Source organism: Lepidochelys olivacea, assembly GCF_965140295.1.
Source record: "Lepidochelys olivacea isolate rLepOli2 genome assembly, chromosome: 2".
Lineage (NCBI taxonomy): Eukaryota > Metazoa > Chordata > Testudines > Cheloniidae > Lepidochelys > Lepidochelys olivacea.
In genome coordinates, this window is record NC_140412.1 from 74,850,218 (window position 1) to 74,871,946 (window position 21,729).

Here is a 21,729-nt window from a genome sequence, read left to right on the forward strand (position 1 = left end):
GACAATTGGAAGGTGCTGGCTACAAATACCCAAAGCCAGCTGAAAATAGTGAAAGAGGCACTCCAGGAATACAAAAAGAGTGAAAAAGTTAACTCTGCAGAGGCTGGAGGGACGCGGGTAAAGGGGGAGAAGGTCCTATGTATGGCACCCCCAGGCATAATTACAAAGAGTAAAAAAGTTAACTCTGCAGAGGCTGGAGGGAATTAAGTAGCTAAACTTTGTGAAAATGTTAAAAAGGAAAAGTGTTAGAGAAAGAGCATTCTTGGTTTCTTTGCAACCATTCTGAAGGAAAAATGGGCCCTTTTCCAAAGGGATGTCTGTAAATTAGCCAGGCAAAAATAAACTATCTGATTAAAATCATTTGACTGGATAATTTAGTCAAATTTGCTAAAAAAAACGTAAGAGGGTTCTATTGGAACTTAACTGCCTCAAATGTATAAAGGGAATGTAAGATGTAAAAAACAGAGCAGTGTGGAAGGGATGTTAAGGAAAAGAAAATGTGTATGTATATATGTAAAGTTCTAAGGACCAATTGGTTTTGTTTTTGTTTTAAATAATGCCACTAAAAATCCATTTGACTCTTTAATTCAAAGTTGCAAAACTGACAGACCTTTTTGCTAGGCACAGGTAATTAGTGTTGTTTGGCTTTGGGATTTGGCATTTAACCCTTAAAAGGTAACTCAATGCTTTACAAAATTTAAAATGTTTTTAAGTTGTGGCTGCAGCAAGGCAGTCAAAATCAGGAGAACAGAAAAAAATTCTGGATTCTTTTTGTTTGTTTGTTTGATTTTTGTTTGTTTGTTTTTTGTAACAAAATAGCAGATGAGAGTTGTAGTAAAAAAAATAAATTAAAAAAGACAGTGGCCCTCTGAAGCAACAGCAGGGGTGAGGTGCACAAAACAAAAAGAAGCAATGTTAGAAACACTGAGTCTTAAAATGGCTCTGAGTAATCAGACTGTCACTTTGATAAAGGTTCATGAAAACTCTGTAAGCAAAAAAAAAAGAAACAGTTACACCTTATGTAAAAATTGATATGGATAACGTTATAAAAGTTAAACTATGGAAGGAATGTGCATTTTCCCCAGAACATGTGCAGGGTTTATTGTAGAAGGGGCAAAAGAAATGCAAACATACCATGCTACTTAATTAAAATGCTATTAGGGCTCCAAAGGGAGCCAGAATAGGTTGGGTTTTCTTTTTCAGATTGCTGTGTGTTTTGGAAGCAGAAGTTAAAAATAATCAAAACTCTGGTGAAAGTTGATTGTGTCCCTATTAAGATAGAGTCTCTGAACGGCTGATGGCTTTAAATCCAAAAGCAGGAAGTGTCTGCGAAAATGCAAATTACCTAAATGATAAAGGAAGGAAAGAACTAGCAGCACCAAGGAGCTGCAGATAAAGGACATACCTGGTCAGCAAACAAATTGTCTAAATAAAAGGCATTGGATAACAAGATAATTTTAATAAATTTAATGATAATAAGTACCCTTGTAACACCCTATAGTGTGTATGATTTTTGGAAAAATCCTTTAAGGTCATATGGTACTGATGCTTCTCAGCTATTATCTGTAAATAAACTTAAAGCTTAACACAGCAGGAAAAACATTATAAACTTGGTCTGCTGTATAAGAAGGGAAACTGAGGTACCCCACCTCAGGGATTTAATGACTAAACAGTGGGATAATTTCCCCATAACCCTTAAAAGATAGAAACCATTGAAATCTGATCTGCCTATAGAACAAAAACAGGAAAATGTGGGGGCCAATTCCTCTGTTTTGCCTGCAATCAGCAAGGGTATTTGTAAAAGAAATATTTTAAGCAATAATCTGCCACTCCAAAAGGGGTAGAAACATGTTCTTTTTGTCTGTCAGAAAATCAGGAAAAGTTGATGCCAGCTGAAAAGCAACCCAATACCATGAATCTACTGTCACAATAGAAATTGTGTTTTGTGTTCTATGTTTTGTCTTGTGTTTTGTCTCGTTGCTAGCACTGTTGTATGTTTAAAAAAAAATACTAAAGACCTGCAGGTAATTAAAAATAAATTAAGCTCTCTGTCCCAGCTACAGGACAGCCTAATACAAAAACAAGTACATGCCAATGTAGACTTGGTCCAAATTGGTTTGGGTTACCTAAAAGCCTGATGGAATCTTTGGCAATGGCTTATTACTACCACATGGCTTATGCATAAGAAAAAAAAATTAGAAATAGGAAACTACACAGCCATAGCTATAGGATGCACTGAAATGCAGATACTTGCCCTAGCAACTTTGGAACACAAAATGTTCTGGGTCATATTGGGAAATATTAAGGGTTTGGTGCATTTGTTAAAACAAAGAAAGAGATCATTTTGTTTGACACTTATCAAAATGAATGGATGCAATACGTTTCCAGTATTGTAAAACCAGACTTGTTAATGGGAGAAATTGTTGTCAAAATTGCACACCAACAGTCCCTGGAGGCAAAGGTATTGAAGGTTAGCCCACTCCCCATATTACACATGGGATCCTTCTGGCTACCCTGGACCTCGAGCCAGTGAGCTGGGGAGGGAGGGAAGCTATTGGACACTAGAGGTTGTACTGAATGGACTCCTCAAAAGTGGGTGTGCCTCACCTTGCCTGTTGCCCCAGAACCTTGTAGTAAAGATACATCACTAGGATCATGTATGTGGGATGAATTGGAATCACAAACTCAAATTGCCTCACAGTACCTTCTTTTGAATAGGCTACATAGAAAGTGACACCGACAATTATAAATCTTAGTGTCAAAAGGGGGATTATGTTGGATCATATTAAAGAAGTTCTGTATTAAAATCACAAATGAGTTTGATTCCCCATAGTTTAAATTCCAGGGTATTACTAATTAAGAGTTTGGTACTTTGGTACTTGGTTTTTGGTACTGTTTCTCTCCCTCTATGTGTGAAACCTGCAAGCTGCTAATTGCATTAGTACATTCTAAGACAGAGTCTGTTCTCAAAGCAATTCACACAGAGAGACTCAAAGCAATACTCTGTAACAACAGAAACAGCACCCACAGACTCCCCGCCCTTTTGTTGTATTAACAATTGTGATTAAAATAGAGACAGAGGATGTATGTGGATGGATGCTTGGTGTGCATAATAACTGAATGATCAAGGAGGTGCCAGCCTAAGAATCCAGTGTCCATCGGCTGAAGAAGGCGTCAAGTGGAAATAACCACAGGACCCCCGGAGGGCAGACTGGAATTCACCCAACAGCCTCAAGAATGGGAGAACCAAAGAACAAGAGAACATCTAGCAGCACGGAGCCGTCAGAAATGTGCTATCTGCTGATTGATTCAGCAACAGCATGATGAAGCAATTCCCATAGACTGGCATAGGAAGAAATTCCTATAAAAATGGACTCTAGAAAGCGAGAACTTTGGGGTCTGATTTTGCAAACCAACTTCCAGGAGGATCAGAACTGGCCAGTGGCTTGGCATGAGCAACTCTAAGGCTGGTAACTATGATAACAACCTTGCAGAACCTGTGTGTGTGTGTTTTTGTATGAATGAATGTGTGAATAAATATGAGATTGAATAGAATGTTATAGCTATAACCAACTGCTTACTATGATTCTTTCTGTATTCACAATAAATGTGGTATTTTGCCTTTTCCTCTTTAAATAAGATATTGCTGGTTTTTATTTTATTGGTATAACAATATGACTCATTTGTGTGAGCTCTCAGACACCTCCTCTTCCAGAGCATTCTTGTCCCCCATCAGAAGGGAGTATGGTTCCCTCTGCCCCACTTTAATGTACCAGACCCACCATCCCCAGAATTTATTCAGGCTAGTTAGCAGTCTGTAGTCAGAGTAAAATACCCTTTACTGCCTTCTGAACCTAGGCTACATTTTGGTCCTTAAAGTCAGCACACGGTTATCAGACCATAAAGAAAAATCTTGTCTACCAAACACCCAAGACTAAGGGAAAAGTATTGAAGAGTATTGAAGTGAGATTCCAGTCCTTGGGATTGTGGGACAACAGACACGTTGGAGTTTATCACCCATTTTGGCTTACTCCAGACTCACATGCCCCAAAGGTGAAGGGGGGCAGAGGGAAAAAAATAATTTTCCCTCATACTTTATACTTTTATTCCTTTACGTCCATTTTAGAATCCACTGATGGTTTTCCTGAAACCAGCACCTTAAGAGTCACCTTTTGGCATTTCCTGCAGCATTTGAAATAGTCATGGTTAGGGACACAGATGACAGAAACATGAGTGTAAAGAAACAATTTTTAGCATAAAGCAGTGATTCTCAAACTGTGGTCCGTGGACCTCTGGAGGTCTGTGAGTCATGTCCAGTGCCACTGGCCCTGCTGATCAACTCCTCCCTGTCCCTCCCAGTGTCTCCTGCATGCCACGGAACAGCTGTTCAGCGACGTGCAGGAGGCGCTGAGAGGGAGGGGGAGTAGCGGGGATGAGGCGTGCTTGGGGGAGAGGGCAGAAAGAGGCAGGCAAGAGGAGGGGCAGGGGTGGAGTGGGGGCAGGAAGCGATGGGGCGGAGGTGGGGCCTTGGGGGAAGGGGTGGAATGGGGAAAGGACCTGAGACTGAGCGAGGGTTGAGCACCCCCAGGGGAAAATTAGAAGCTGGCTTCGGGGTCTGTGAAAAGTTTGAGAACTGCTGAAATAAAGCATGATTTAAATATTAGACAGTGAAACCATGTTGCAAATCATGTTAGCTATCCCTAGATTTATATTAGCCTTCTTCCTTTAATGTTACCACCAATGCAGCTCCAGCAGCACTAGCCCAGACCAGCCTCTAGTGTTTTAAGCACTTCATAGGTGAGCTGTCTGAATAACATTTGGTTTGGGTGCAGATCAGGAAAAAAATTTATTGGGTCAACACAAAATGTTTAGGTCAACCTGAAATGAAATATTGTGCTCACTTTGAGGTTGTTAAACTTAAAAAAAAATTAAATACTGAGCAAAATTCAAAACCAAGACATTTTTCTAAAACAAAATGTCTTAACATTTAATTTCATAAATGACTATACAAACTGTTTCAACATTTTGGGTTTTTTTTGTTTGTCCTCCCTGAAACAATTTGCTGAAATTGATCCAAACTGCTTTGATTGACCCAAATCTGCATTTTTCAGTGAAAAACAGTTGTCTGAGAAAATTTCCCCCCAGCTCTACTGTATAGTCTGACCCTCCTCAGGGCAGCCAGAAGTGAGTTATTGTTGCTCTGAAATAGAATTTAAATTTTTAAAAGTCTGTCTCTCATTTACTAGGCAGTACGGAGACTCACTAACAGCCAGTTATAAGGCTGCATTTGTATCCAGCATTCCAAAGCCATAATTTCTTTGGAAAATATGTAACTTCTAAAAAAGATCAAAATAATGAGCTATGAATGAATGAGAAGTGTTTGTTCTTAAAGATACATAAATAATCCAAGTAGATGATCCAAAAATTAATTCTGCACTAACTGGTACAGAGTAATAAAAGGGGGCAAAACGCGCTTCAGGCCCGTATGAAGAAAACTATATTAAATAGTCTGGCCAGAAAACAACAATTCCATTTCACGACACAATTCAGCGTTTTAAAATTTGTTTTCATTTTGATGCTGAATGAAAATTAGACCCTTTGAAAGCGTTTGGGAAACAAGTCTCTCTTTCTGTCTGCCATGGGCTGGATCTGAGAAACCTTCCCAACAAAACTGCTGCAGAAATGGATGTTTCCATGAAACATTTCAGTTTCAACTAAATGTAATTTTTCAACAGAAAAAAGTTTCATCAAAAATATTTTATCTGTTCTAATGCTAATGACTTGTTTACATTGTGGTATAAGATGGAGTGAGAATTTAAACTGATATAGTTATATTGGCATATGTCCCCTTGTGGACACACTTACACCACTTCCCTTGGGAAGCTATTCCACAAAACAATAAATCTCATAAAAAAAAGTTTTCTGTGACTAATTACAGACATATTTACATTGAAAAATAAAATAAATTGCACACTATTAGCAAAACTAAGCCAAGTACCACAGGTTAATTTTGTACTCCAGATTTCTTGCTACAGTCTTTTCTTAGGGCTTGTCTACACAGGAAAGTTTTATCAGTTATATTGGTATAATTTTACCAGTATAGTTAAGCCAATATAGTTATAGTGGACTAACTCTCAGCGTGGACATGCTTATTCTGGACTGAAAATGGGATCCCTCCCCCCGGTTTTGCTTAAACCCCTTTCAAAGCAATCTAAGCGAAACTGAGGCCTTGGCTACACTTGCGAGTTACAGCGCAATAAAGCCGCCCAGAGTGCTGTACCTCACTCCCCGTCCACCCTGGCAAGGCCTGTACAGCGCTGTGTCTCCGTGGCGACCGCGCTGCTGGTACTCCACCTCCCCCAGAGGAATAGTTTGTTGCACCACCACTGGTGTGCTGCAGTGCCAGTGTGGCCGCCCAGTGCGCTCTGATTGGTCTCCAGAAGTATTCGGAAGTATCCCACAATGCCTGTTCTAGCCACTCTGGTCATCAGTTCAAACTCTACTGCCCTGGGCTCAGGTGACCAACCATCAGACCCGCCCTTTAAATTCTCTGGGAATTTTGAAAATCACCTTCCTGTTTGCTCAGCCAGGAGTGGAGTGCTATCAGCAAATCTTTCCAGGTGACCATGCCTCCACACGCCAGGCGAGCCCCAGTACGGAGCAATGGAGAATTGTTGGACCGCATCAGTATTTGGGGGGAGGAAGCTGTCCAGTCCCAGCTGCGCTCCAGCCATAGGAATTACGATACCTTCAAGCAGATATCAAGGGGCATGAGGGAAAGGGGCCATGACCGGGACGCACTGTAGTGCAGGATTAAAGTGAAGGAACTGAGGAGTGCCTACTGCAAAGCCCGCGAGGCAAAAGGCCGCTCGGGTGCTCGCCCCACGACCTGCCGATTCTACAAAGAGCTGGAAGCGATTCTTGGGAGCGACCCCACCTCCACTCCGAGCACCGCCATGGACACTTCAGAGCAGGAGGAGAAGCAGGAAAGCAGGAGTGAGAGTGCTGGAGTGGGGGGAGACACCCCGGAATCCCTGGAGGCATGCAGCCAGGAGCTCTTCTCAAGCCAGGAGGAAGGTAGCCAGTCGCAGCGGCCAGTACTTGGTTGAGGACAAACAGAAGAGCAGGTTCCCGGTAAGCAGCTTTGTTTTCAGGAAGGAATTTTTTCGGTGCAGGCTCTTTGGGCGAGGAGGGTTAGGGCTGCAGGCATGCCTAGATGCGGAATAGAGCATTGATGTGGACTATTACATCGCGGTAATTGGCCCCGGTAATCTCTTCAAAAGTCTCATCCAGAATGTGGGCAATGCACTTGCGCAGGTTTCTTGGGAGAGCCACCGGGGTCCTTATCCCAGTTAGTCTTAACGTGTCTGCAACACTGTGCCGCAAGGGGCGGGGGGACCATTGCTGCACACAGGCAAGATGCATATGGGCCAGGGCGGAAGCCGCTTTGCAGTAGAAGACCCTCCCTTGCTTCCCAGGTCACCCTCAGCAGCGAGATATCTTCCAAGATGTGGAAAATGTTGGGACAGTGTTCAGTTTAGATGCCCCCTGCAGCTATTGGCTCTCCCCAAGGCACAGAAACCCAGAGGACAGTACAGCCATGAAACAATCAGTCCCCCTTGACCCTGTGCTTACTCACCATTTTGGGGCTCTCATTTTGGGTGACTCACCTCATAACTCACCTCATTTTGGGTGAGTTATGTGCGCTCTCTTTGGGACGGGAAAGTTATGCTATTGTGTAGACTGTGTGTGCCCTCCTTAAGTTTGGGGGAATCGTTACTATGTCTGGTATAAACAATGCTGCCTCTGTTAAGTGTTGCATTTTGCCTTTACAGATGCAACCTTGAGATCTCAGCAGTCCGTGTTATCATTGGCCGAGAGACTGCAAAGACTCAGGAAGAGGCCACGAGAAAGCAAAGAAGACATGCTGCAAGAAGTGATGCAGCAATCTCCTAGAGAGAATCAAAAAGTGCAGCAGTGAAGGGAGAGCAAAAGCAGGATCCGCCAGGAAAACGCAGTACACCGACAGCAAAGCACGGAGCTCCGGCAGCAAAGCACGGATTGGCTGATAAGCATCATGGAGCGCCAAGCAGACTCTATCCAGGTGCTCGGAGCCATGCAGGTGGAGTACTACAGCGCCTGCACACCCCCCCACGCCCGCAGCCGTTGTCCCAAAACTCTTTCCCTTGTGCCCCCAGGTCACCTCCAACCCACTTTCCCCAACATCCGGGTTCTTATCGCCACCAGCTGCCTCCAACACCTGTAGCTTCACCACTCAGCCCTGAAAACCACGACCCTTACCCACTGCACTCAACCCCTATCCTGAATTATAGCCATCCTGAAGTGCAGCACTCATTGCACAGCACTCCAGACAGGAAGGCTGAGTATGAGAACAGGACATACGCAAATCTATGATTGAACCATTCCCCACCTCACCCCCCTGCCCTTTCTGTTTCCCAAGCAGTTGTGTTTCTTTTCAATAAATGGATTTTTTTGGCTTTGAAAACATTCTTTATTATTGCATAAAGTAAAAGATACCTTAAAGAAACAGGCCCTGCAAGTCAGCTTAGCAAACACAGATTCCTACTAAGATTGGAACCACTGCACTTCACTCCCATGCAGGGCACCAGACATTACAGGTGGTTTTGAGCCTCAAATTATTCCCTGAAGGCACCCCTAATCCTTGCAGCCCCACGCTGGGCCCCTCTAATAGCCCTGCTCTCTGGCTGTGCAAATTCAGCCTCCAGGTGTTGAACTTTGGAGGTCCATGCCTGAGAGAAGAATCCACCCTTCCCTTCACAAATATTATGGAGGGTACAGCACGTGGATATAACCGCAGGAATGCTGTGTTCAATCAAGTCCAGCTTTCCATACAGAGATCACCAGCAGCCCTTTAAACGGTCAAAAGCACACGCCACAGTCATTCAGCACCGGCTCAGCCTGTAGTTGAACCGTTCCTTGCTGCTTTCAAGGCTCCCTGTGTAGGGTTTCATGAGCCAAGGCATTAACGGGTAAGAGGGGTCTCCAAGGATCACAATGGGCATTTCGACTTCCCCTACTGTTATCTTCCGCTCTGGAAAAAAAGTCCCGGCCTGCAGCTTCCTGAACAGGGCAGTGTTCCGAAAGACACGTGCATCATGCACCTTTCCGGGCCAGCCTGTGTTAATGTCAATGAAACGCCCACAGTGAGCCACAAGCACCTGCAGAACCATAGAGAAATAGCCCTTCCGATTAACGTACTCGGAGGCTACATGCCAGAATAGGAATATGTGTCCCATCTATCGCTCCTCCACAGTTAGGGAAACCCATTTGTGCAAAGCCATCCACAATGTCCTGCACATTACCCAGACTCATAGTTCTTCTGAGCAGGATGTGATTAATGGCCCTGCAAACAAGCATCAACACAAGTCCAACGGTCAACTTTCCCACTCCAAACTGGTTCGCAACCGATCGGTAGCTGTCTGGAGTTTCTAGCTTCCAGATTGCAATAGCCACCCACTTCTCCACTGTCAGGGCAACTGTCAATCTTGTGTCCTTGTGCCGGAGGGCGGGGGCAAGCTCCTCACACAGTCCCATGAAAATGGCTTTTCTCATCCAAAAGTTCTGCAGCCACTGCTCGTCATCCCAGACTTGCATGACAATGTGATCCCACCACGCAGTGCTTGTTTTCAGAGCCCAAAAGCGATGGTGATGAGCATGTCTGTGAATGCCACAAGCAATCTCGTGTCGTATGCATTACGCAACTCGATATCGTCAGACTCCTCACTGTCACTTTGGATCTTAAGGAATAGCTCAACTGCCAAACGTGACGTGCTGGCGAGACTCGTCAGCACATTCCTCAACAATTCAGGCTCCATTTCCCATAGACTGAAATGGAACTCAGATCGCACTGCACAGAAACCGTTGAAAGATGGCACCAAATGTGGACAGAAAAACAGAGATTGCTGGGATGCGAAGCGATGTATCATGGGGCGTTGGGACAGGTCCCAGAATGCTCCACACCCCACCCCTCCTTTGCACAACCCACGACGCCAGAATGGGAAGAGGTGCTCTGTGGGATACCTGCCCATAATGCACCGCTCCCAATGCAGCTGAAAGTGCCGCAAATGTGGCCATGACAGTGCGCCCGCAGCTGCCAATGTGGACAGACTGCAGCGCTTTCCCTACTCAGCTGTACGAAGGTGGGTTTAACTCACAGCGCTGTACATCTGCACGTGTAGCCAAGGCCTGAAAAGGCCTTTTTATACTAGAAGAAACTGCAGTGCTTGAGACATTTTAAACCAAACTGGACAAAACTGTAGAAAATGTACTGTACAGACCAACCCTGTAATGGGAAGGAGATGGACTAAATTACGTAAAAGGTCTCATCTATCTTTTTGAGTCTTTGAATCTTAAACAATAATGAGCTTGCTTCTCCTCCTCCACCCCTTTTCCTGGGAAATACTTAATATTATCTAAACTTGCTTATGCTGATTGAGTATAGCTGTTCAAATATTATATTTTTTCTTTATTGCTCTGCTACCGGCATGGTGTTCTACAAATGGTGATTATAATACCAGACCAAACAAAGTCTGCCTCGTGTTTCAAAGTATCTTGATCCTTAACTAAATAAAATGACATCATCTCTGCCACAGTACACAGCATACTTTTTCAGGGGATTGTTCTCACCTTCCCCTTGTGGTTCTCTGCAAAATTCTTATTCCCGCTAAAGTGCAGGATTTTCCTTCCCATCTCCGGCTATGCTGTTCAATGTCCTCTGAAGAACATGGGGTCTGCAACTGCACTTCACTGAACATTCCATAGGCATCCTGAACAAGGAGGCATAATCTGAAAAATAATGTTTAATGTTTCTCTGTTAGCAAATTGCTCACAATTATGAAACAACAGGTAACAAATTTCAGAAAACTTGATTGTGAGTTCCTCAGAGTAGGGATTAGCCTAAAATGCTTTGAAAGCACTTTGCATATAATGGACTCTGGGACAAATAAATACATTAAAACAACAATAGCACTAAAGATTTTTTCAAATATATTTGCAATAGACAAAGGATAACAAAAGTTATGGAGAACAAGTAAAAATGTAAAGTATTTACATTGGAGATTAGGAAACAGTAGATAAGTAATACTTTGTTCCTTTGTCTGTAAAGAGAGTACAAATCTACTCGAAATGGGGATGAATCTTCTAGAACTGATAGACGGTATGCACAGATAACACAACTGGTTGTAAATATATTTGATCCACTTAAATAAAACACTGGATTTTATGAGATGAACAAGAGTCAAGAAAAAGGAAACCGATGGATATATTTTTTAAAATTTAATTGAAATCAGAGTGACCCAGAGGATTAGAAATTGGCAAACACAACCCAATTATTTAAATAAATGAATAAAAAACAAACAAAGAAAACACAGAATGATACATCAGTGAGTTTAACATTTGTTGTATAGAAACACTTGGAAACTATCTTCAGGGATGTGGTAAGAGTACCCCTAAACAAGCAGTGCGATTAAGGACAGCCCACATGGAATCAAGCTTGGGAAGTCATGCTTAACTAACCTGCTGGAATTCTTTGAAGATATCACTATCATGGTAGATAAGGGAGAGTCAGTGGATGAAGTATATTTAGATTTTCAAAAAGGTATTTCATCACAAGGTTCCACATCAGAGATTAGCAGCTAAGATAGTATGACTCATAGAAGAGTGGGTGAACAAGGCTGCTGGATACAAAACTAGCTTCACTGCCCGGGGGTGGGGGGTGGGGAATTGAGCAAGGAGACCTTTCAAGAGGGAAAGGAGTTATGGAGCACCCTTGCAGACAGCGTAGGTGCCTCCAACATCTAGAGACGATTCCTTTTTGGAGGAAACTAAGAGGTGTGACAGAAGATAGAATTAAGATAAATTTTAAAAGTGCAGGCACTGCTTCAAAAGGTTTTAGAGAGGCTTCCTGTGAAATCTCCTTGTCGGTCAGTCCAAACACGTGAGCACCATTATTGAAGATCCTCCACTGGTAGAGCACAAACCCATTTTAAAAAACATCTAATGACTGAGAAAGGACTGCAACCAGTGAAAGGTAGAGAGAGTCACGTATCTCTTAGTTCATCTCCTCATCCCTCTGGATCCATGGAATCAGCTTTCTCCTCATCTCTCACCCGTACTATACATGGAGCCTCCATGCTACCCAGAAGCATACTGGGCTTCATACCAAGGACTCAGCCCAGCCTATCAAAAAACTGATATGTTTTTTGTTCCACACGGGACCTATTATTATCGACCTTTACTCTTTTCACAGAACCTGCTTGCAACTTCAAGTGTGGTCTATCTCAGCTATTACCTCAGACACTTGGTGATGCCAATGTTCTTTTAAGAAGCACTGGATCCTTCTCATTTCTTGAGATAGACTTTAGTGCTTGCAAGTCAGCGTCAGGCCAAATAGCAGTATGCTCATATTAAGGACACTGAGACAGTCTAGTGGCTGATGCAAAATGAACTCAGTTGCTGCTGAAGAAGTTAATCATTACAATATAGTGTACAAATGAGCCCCACATTGTGTACAGTGTTATTTTTACAGACAAGTGGCTTTTAGCAAACTTGACCCATGTATAGTCAAGTGCATAAAGTACACCAGACCCCAGGACGCATGAGCAGTGACGGATGTGGAATGGTAGTGGAGAAGTGTACTACTGCAGCTACAACACCCACAATCCAATCCACAATAGTACTGCATCAGCGATTACCGGTACAGTAGAGAAGCACAGACAGTATCTTTGCTCACCATTAGTCTAATCCAAATGCCTATGTGATTGCTTTTGCATGATTGGGAGAATGTGTGTAAGTGGGCATGGGGGGTTATTACAAATATGCTGGGGGCACCAAATAGTGGTTAGGATTACTCTAATATACACAAGTCTAAATTGAGATTAGCACGTTGACTTATTTGCAAAATTGAATTCCAGATTGGCACTCAAGATAAGGAACATCACAGACTAACAACATGACTGAGGACAACACAAAAAATATTCACCTCCTTAAAACTTTTTTACAAGTACAAGTGATATAATGTAAAAATGTACTGTACAGACCAAAAAAGGAAGACCTTTTTAAAAACCTGAGATCATAACCTGAGATCATAACCTTAAAAACCTTTAAAAACCTGAGATCATACTGATCATAGACCCAGCATCTCTCACTGTGGAAGGACAGAAAATCAGTCTAATGCTACAAGTATCTAATTAATGGACATCACTTTTCCTCTTCACTCTTACAATAAAAACAACCTAGCAGCACAACAGGACCCAGAAATGTATTAATAGAACTCTTGATGTCATTTTAGGTGCAGCTGGCTCAGTTCTTACAGATCCATTCATACACTATTACCAGTACCACCATGAATGGATGCAGCCTACTGGCTCCTTGAGGATGTTGATGCATGGCAGCTATGCTTTACAGAGAATTCTATTATATATATTTACTTTAGTTTTCTGAAATAAATTCTGAATTCGCATCATTTTCTCATATTATAATTTGCGCCACATTTAATCAGATACTCTCAAAATTTAGTTCTCAATCAAACAATATATAAAAAATTAAGCAACAATTTATACCAGCGTTTTATCTTTGGAACCACTATGCGGAACAAACTTGAAACCTAAATTACAAGAGACCAAACATGTAATCCAAAATCTAATTGTTCAGAACTATATTACTTATCTATGAAAATTCAGCCATGTATTTACCACAAATCCATCTCTCCATAAAGTGCAATATGCATTAACAGCTTGACTAATATTGTACATTTTCTAAATAAATGTTTAACACTTGTTTGTTGCTATACATATTCCTGAACTAATATAAAAGAAAAAACATTACTATTAATCAATGGTGTCTGTGCGTGTGTTGTGGGCCTGTACCCTTTTTTTCAAAATACAGTGAACTCAATTTATAAGACTCACTGATGGAAGAATCAATTGCATATAGTGATCAAACCCACTGGGACAAAATCATTCCTACACTAACTAAAATACTCCACTTGCAAGAATCAACCACTTATAAAAATCAAATCATTCGGGACGGATGTGATTCTTATACAAGGAGTGCACTAGAATGGTCTGGAAGTAGGCTGACCAGATAGCAAGTGTCAAAAATCAGGACAGGAAGTGGGGGTAATAGGTGCCTATATGAGAAAAAGACCCCAAAATCTGGACTGTCCCTATGAAATCGGGATATCTGGTCACCCTGACCGGAAGGCTTAGCATTTGTGGCCCTACAGAAGTACTGAATTTAAAGGAGGGATGTGGAAAAAAAGACTCCTGTTGAGATCTATCCCGGAGGGTGACATGGGAGACGGCATGAAGAGGAGAGTGTGAGAAGACAACTAAGGAAGAAGTGAGGTCTGACTCATTGATAAGAGCAAAGGGGGCAAGGGCAGGGAATGATAAGAAATGAAGCAGAGCTTAGTCAGTTACTTTTTTTTTAAATGTAATGACACAGTGAGTCTTATTTTAAACCTTGGGAAGATTTTGTTAATTTCCTAAAAGCCGTGGGGGATGGGGGAGGGAGTAGGAGAGGTTGACTACTTTGCATTATTTTTATGACTGAAGTAATATTAAGGACTAAATATTTCCCACTGGAAATGTGGAGATGATTACAGGATTGCACGGCTGTACCCCTCCTAATTAGACACCCTTCACAGTGAAGGAGTAAAACTCCATTTTCTTCTTTTTAATTATACATGAAACACACCATACATCTATGGCGCTGCCTTGTATCTTGCACTTAAGTCTTCTGGAAAGATGGGCATGAGTAGAACCCCCTTGTGTTTAATCATTCCACAGTTGACAATTACCTCTGCCAGTGAGAGGAACAGTGTATCGAAAAATATGCCTAGCCCAGGAAGAGAGGAGAGAATGACTGAGGGTGGGGAGCAAGAAGGCACTGAATGAAGATGCTGCAGTTGCTCTTGTCCGTATCTTGTAGAAATATGCAGCAGATTTGTCATAAACAGAAATTAACTAAAAGTAACTGTGTTTTATCAAAAGGTAAAAGGACCACACAGGCTCTTTGTTTATTCACATTTTAAGGAACACACTCCAGACTGTGGTGAGAAAGAAAGCCAGGCAGAAATTTGTGCATACGAGTCCCCAACAAATCTCCTACAGTATGCAAAAGGGACACTGTTAGTTGTTTCTTTGGAAGGGAAAGGAAGCGAGGGTCAGGAGAGTGGGAGAGAGAGTGGAGGGAAGGGGAAAGCACATACAAGCCTTAAGTTAACTCCAAAGTTTGCTCATCCTTTATCTCAACCATCAAGGTAGGGTAGTGTTGATTATCCTTCTTTGCTGGGGAAGATTTCTTATCTATTTTTGTGTGCTCCTTGCAGAGACATAAAACACACCTAAAAACACTCCCCGCTCCCTCAATCACCACAGGCACAACACTCTGCCTACACAATTCCAATTCAGCAACTTGTCTAGTCAAGTCTCAAGGTGGAGCTCCTTAACTCCTGTAAGCATAGCTTAGATTCATACTGTAAACTTCAGGATACCACCCAAGCTTGAGTTAACTTATCTGAACTTCACACATGCACACAAGAAGCCCCCCACCATCATGCAAACAAAGCAGCCCGTCTGCTCATTGTACCTGTCGTTGGAAAAATCAGAGCCGGAGACACAGACAGGGTTGGCACCTATCCGGGTTTTACCCAGACAGTCTGGTTTTGGCTTCTGTGTCAGGGTACCATTTAGGATTGCCAGGTGCTCAGTTTTCAACCGGAAAGTCTGGTTGAAAAGGGCACCTGGCAGTGTATAGACTGGACACCAAAAGTCCGGTTACTGTGAGTCAGGGGGAGGCACCGGGTCATTAACCTGCGCCAGCCCCTGCTCAGCCAGGGCCACCTCCTTGTCAGGCTGCAACAGCTCCCCTCCGAGCACCAGCACCTGAGCACCGGAGCAGAGGAAGCCCAGCTTGGGAGGGAGGGAGGTGAAGATGATCCAGCGAGCAACAGGGGGTGGGCGAGGGTGCAGGGAGAGGAGCAAGTAACAGGGGCAAAGCCTTGGGGGAAGAGGTGGAGCAGGGGCAGGGCCTTGGGGAAAGAGGCGGGGCAGTGGTCGGGTTACCAGCAATTAGAAAGGTGGCAACCCTACAGATCTGAAAACACTGTGGGACTATGATCAGCTTGTTTATCCTGAAACAACACAGGGATTTTCCTGTAAAAAATACCATATTCAATGGACCACAGATTGCTTTATATCTCCATTTAAATAGTAATGCTCTACTGTATTATTGCCACTGCAGACTCAGACTGTTCTGTTCTCCTTTAAAATGCACATCATTTGTTGCCACCACAGACAGGGATGCTTTATAGATCAGCAATAACTACAATTTGAAGGATACTGATAAAAAAAATTATACTATTAATACTTAGCTACCAAACAGCCTTTTTAATCCACAGGTCTCAAAGAACTCTATAGTGGAGAGTAAATAGCTGTGTCCTCATTTTATAGATGGGGAAATTGATGCCCAGAGTTTACATTATCTGTCCACAAATCAGCACAGTAGTGGCTGAGCTGAGAATAACATCCATGACCCCAGCCAAATATGGCTAGGGAAATAACAGCCTAAATAACAAATATGTAGCAGAGGCCTCCAAAATGTTTAGTAAAACATTCTTAGCAATTACTTTCTCACCCTGCATACATACAGCAGAAAGTTTATACAAAATAAATGACACATTTTGTAGTGTCCTTATTCCAAAATTAAAGGTTCTGTACATTTATTGCATTTATCTAGTCACTTGTGTTTTGATGGCAGTATTTTAAAAAATGGTCTTTTTTCCCACTTCTTCAAAGAATCAACAGCTCAAACCTGGAAAATTAAATGTACCTTCTACCAGGACTTTTATAACCGTCCCCTGGCTGACTGCTTTCTCCATTTTTCTACCCAGGTTATTCCTCCACTGCCTTCTTTGTTGCTTTTATGCCTTGAGGAAAAGGAGCTGATAAAAACTGCTTCTGTCGGAAGCAACAGGCCTGTAGGAGCCATGTGGTGGCCAGGCTATGTTGTTAATGCCAAACATACACATGACTGGAGCTGCATGGCAATTTAAATTTTCCCAGTCAATGTGGAACACTCCAAATATCTGGTGAGAGCTGAACATAAACAATACGCCATGGAGATAGCATGTGGCACAGAAATGGACTATTTATATTTGTAAAGACAAGAGCACTGGTTCCAGAAGTTGAACTGGACAATCATTTTCAACAGAATACATTTTTCCTATGCAGTTTTTTTTTAATACGGCACCAATGCAATGTTTTAAATTCACCGAACCACACTCTCTGTAATTCACTTTCCTGTAATTCTTAAACTCCTGACGTTTGATTCTTTTTTATATGTTCACAGATAAGAACTTTTCTAGTTATTTTTTGAACGCCCTTATAGTTTTGGCCTTCACAACATCCCCTGGCAACAAGTTCTACAGGTTGACTGTGTATTGTGTGAAGAAGTTCTTCCTTTTGTTTTAAACCTGCTGAATATTAACTTCATTGGGTGATTGGATGATTCCGGGTTCTTGTGTAATGTGAAGGGGAAACAACACTTCCTTATTCACTTTCTCCACACTAGACACGATTTCAAGTCTCTTTTGCTTGCTGAAAAGTCTTTATAAACTCTCCTTGATCATTTTTGTTGCCCTTCCTGTACCTTTTCCTATTCTAATATGTCTTTTTTGAGATGGGGTGACCAAAACTGCATGCAGTATTCAAGGTGTGGGTGCACCACGGATTTATATAGAGGCATTATATTTTCTGTCTTCTTATCTAAATGGTTCTAACATTCTATGCTTTTTTGACCGACGCTACACAATGAGCAGGTGTTTTCAGAGAAATATCCACAATGACTCCCAAGATCGCCTTCTTAAGTTGCACCAGATAATTTAGACCCCATTATTTTGTATGCATAGTTGGGATTATGTTTTCCAATGTGCATTACTTTGCATTTATCAACACTGAATTTCATCTGCCAGTTTATTGCCCAGTTACCCAGTAACCGAGTTTTGTGAGATTCCTTTTTATTTAAAAAACAAACCAACATTTACAAACAATAAAAAGACATTCCTGTCATCTACCCAAGCTCAATATCAAGCTTAAGTTATAGTTCCAAACCCTTTCAGAGATGCATTTGGCAAATATTTTCTACATTTTTCTGGTTGTTTTGGCTGTCTTGGACTCCTGAATATTGAAATCATTCTATTAATAGTTGCAGCCAAAAAAAATACATCAAATAGAAACAAACATTCCCAGCAAGCTGTTGTTGGGGCTAGGAGGGGTAAAGAAAACAGTTATTTGTTCAAATGTTTATCTCAGAACTTGGATGAAGTTTCAGGAGAAACAGTCCAGTAGGACATAAAAAAAAGATAATTTTATAGCTTTCTGTAATTTGTTTGGATCCATGCTGAATACATCACCAGGGTAAAGTCTTAATTATACAATGAGAAAAAACTACATCCATAAGCATCTTCAATCATTTCCATTTGTTTCCGGAGTGCAAGCATCAGCAGTGCTATAAAATAACTAAGAACAAGAAGCGCATTCTGGGTACATATAAGTAAACAAACATGAGACCATTTCACCTAGTTTCAGAATTGCTGCCGCCAGTATTGTTGTGGCAGTAAATTATAGGTAGAATATAGTTTAAAAAAAAAAAAAAGAGGTAAATGCAGACTCCCATCATATACTGCTATGTTAAATTATGGATAGCTTCCACATGGAGTCTCATTACAATTACCTGATTTGTTTGTATGATTTTTTCTACAGAAAATAATTTATTAAACAACAGGAAAACTTTATGGTGAAGAAAGCCACAGACTCAGATGAACACCATCCATTGAGGGTGATTGAAATCTCCAATCTCCAAGAGAAGATCACATTCTAAATTTAGGTTTCAGAGTAACAGCCGTCTTAGTCTGTATTCGCAAAAAGAAAAGGAGTACTTGTGGCACCTTAGAGACTAACCAATTTATTTGAGCATAAGCTTTCATGAGCTATAGCTCACTTCATCGGATGCATACTGTGGAAAGTGTAGAAGATCTTTTTATATACACACAAAGCATGAAAAAATACCTCCTCCCACCCCACTCTCCTGCTGGTAATAGCTTATCTAAAGTGATCACTCTCCTTACAATGTGTATGATAATCAAGCTGGGTCATTTCCAGCACAAATCCAGGGTTTAACAAGAACGTCTGAGGAGGGGGCGGGGGGTAGGAAAAAACAAGGGGAAATAGGTTACCTTGCATAATGACTTAGCCACTCCCAGTCTCTATTCAAGCCTAAATTAATTGTATCCAATTTGCAAATGAATTCCAATTCAACAGTTTCTCGCTGGAGTCTGGATTTGAAGTTTTTTTATTTTAATATTGCGACCTTTAGGTCTGAGATCGAGAGACCAGAGAGATTGAAGTGTTCTCCGACTGGTTTATGAATGTTATAATTCTTGACATCTGATTTGTGTCCATTTATTCTTTTACGTAGAGACTGTCCAGTTTGAGCAATGTACATGGCAGAGGGGCATTGCTGGCACATGATGGCATATATCACATTGGTGGATGTGCAGGTGAACGAGCCTCTGATAGTGTGGCTGATGTTATTAGGCCCTGTGATGGTGTCCCCTGAATAGATATGTGGGCACAGTTGGCAACGGGCTTTGTTGCAAGGATAGGTTCCTGGGTTAGTGGTTCTGTTGTGTGATGTGTGGTTGCTGGTGAGTATTTGCTTCAGGTTGGGGGGCTGTCTGTAGGCAAGGACTGGCCTGTCTCCCAAGATCTGTGAGAGTGTTGGGTCATCCTTCAGGATAGGTTGTAGATCCTTAATAATGCGTTGGAGGGGTTTTAGTTGGGGGGCTGAAGGTGATGGCTAGTGGTGTTCTATTATTTTCTTTGTTAGGCCTGTCCTGTAGTAGGTGACTTCTGGGAACTCTTCTGGCTCTATCAATCTGTTTCTTCACTTCCGCAGGTGGGTATTGTAGTTGTAAGAATGCTTGATAGAGATCTTGTAGGTGTTTGTCTCTGTCTGAGGGGTTGGAGCAAATGCGGTTGTATCGCAGAGCTTGGCTGTAGACGATGGATCGTGTGGTGTGGTCAGGGTGAAAGCTGGAGGTATGTAGGTAGGAATAGCGGTCAGTAGGTTTCGGGTATAGGGTGGTGTTTATGTGACCATCGTTTATTAGCACTGTAGTGTCCAGGAAGTGGATCTCTTGTGTGGACTGGACCAGGCTGAGGTTGATGGTGGGATGGAAATAGTAGAAATCATGGTGGAATTCCTCAAGGGCTTCTTTTCCATATGTCCAGACGATGAAGATGTCATCAATATAGCGCAAGTAGAGTAGGGGCGTTAGGGGACGAGAGCTGAGGAAGCGTTGTTCTAAGTCAGCCATAAAAATGTTGGCATACTGTGGGGCCATGTGGGTACCCATAGCAGTGCCGCTGATCTGAAGGTATACATTGTCCCCAAATGTAAAAAAGTTATGGGTAAGGACAAAGTCACAAAGTTCAGCCACCAGGTTAGCCGTGACATTATCGGGGATAGTGTTCTTGACGGCTTGTAGTCCATCTTTGTGTGGAATGTTGGGATAGAGGGCTTCTACATCCACAGTGGCCAGGATGGTGTTATCAGGAAGATCACCGATGGATTGCAGTTTCCTCAGGAAGTCAGTGGTGTCTCGAAGGTAGCTGGGAGTGCTGGTAGCGTAGGGCCTGAGGAGGGAGTCTACATAGCCAGACAATCCTGGTGTCAGGGTGCCAATGCCTGAGATGATGGGGCGCCCAGGATTTCCAGGTTTATGGATCTTGGGTAGGATAGAATATCCCAGGTCGGAGTTCCAGGGGTGTGTCTGTGCGGCTTTGATCTTGTGCTTTTTCAGGGAGTTTCTTGAGCAATTGCTGTAGTTTCTTTTGATAACTCTCAGCAGGATCAGAGGGTAATGGCTTGTGGAAAGTGGTGTTGGAGAGCTGCCGAGCAGCCTCTTGTTCATATTCCGACCTATTCATTATGACAACAGCACCTCCTTTGTCAGCCTTTTTGATTATGATGTCAGAGTTGTTTCTGAGGCTGTGGATGGCATTGTGTTCTGCACGGCTGAGGTTATGGGGCAAGTGATGCTGCTTTTCCACAATTTCAGCCCGTGTATGTCGGCGGAAGCACTCTATGTAGAAGTCCAGTCTGCTGTTTCGACCTTCAGGAGGAGTCCACCTAGAATCCTTCTTTTTGTAGTGTTGGTAGGGAGGTCTCTGAGGCTAAGTCATTATGCAAGGTAACCTATTTCCCCTTGTTTTTTCCTACCCCCTCCTCAGACGTTCTTGTTAAACCCTGGATTTGTGCTGGAAATGGCCCACCTTGATCATCATACACATTGTAAGGAGAGTGATCACTTTAGATAAGCTATTACCAGCAGGAGAGTGGGGGGGGGGGAGTATTTTTTCATGCTTTGTGTGTATAAAAAGATCTTCTACACTTTCCACAGTATGCATTCGATGAAGTGAGCTGTAGCTCACGAAAGCTTATGCTCAAATAAATTGGTTAGTCTCTAAGATGCCACAAGTACTCCTTTTCCTTATTCTAAATTTAACATACAATCACGATCATCATGACACTTAAATAGCTCTTTTATCCATGAATCTGAATAGGCTCATACCAACATAAGACTGATACTAAGGGCTTTTTTGTTTGTTTTTTGTTTTTAAT

At 42.3% G+C, this 21,729-nt stretch overlaps 1 protein-coding gene across 4 annotated transcripts in view; it reads right to left on the reverse strand.

Annotated features, from left to right (window-relative positions):
* Positions 1-21,729, reverse strand: part of SPIDR (scaffold protein involved in DNA repair) — a 336,133-nt gene that overhangs the window by 43,330 nt on the left and 271,074 nt on the right. For all 4 annotated transcript variants that reach the window (XM_084620824.1, XM_084620825.1, XM_084620827.1 and 1 more), the window contains one exon: positions 10,669-10,827. In XM_084620824.1, coding sequence (XP_084476950.1) covers positions 10,669-10,827 — 159 coding nt within the window. The remainder of the gene's footprint in view (positions 1-10,668; positions 10,828-21,729) is intronic.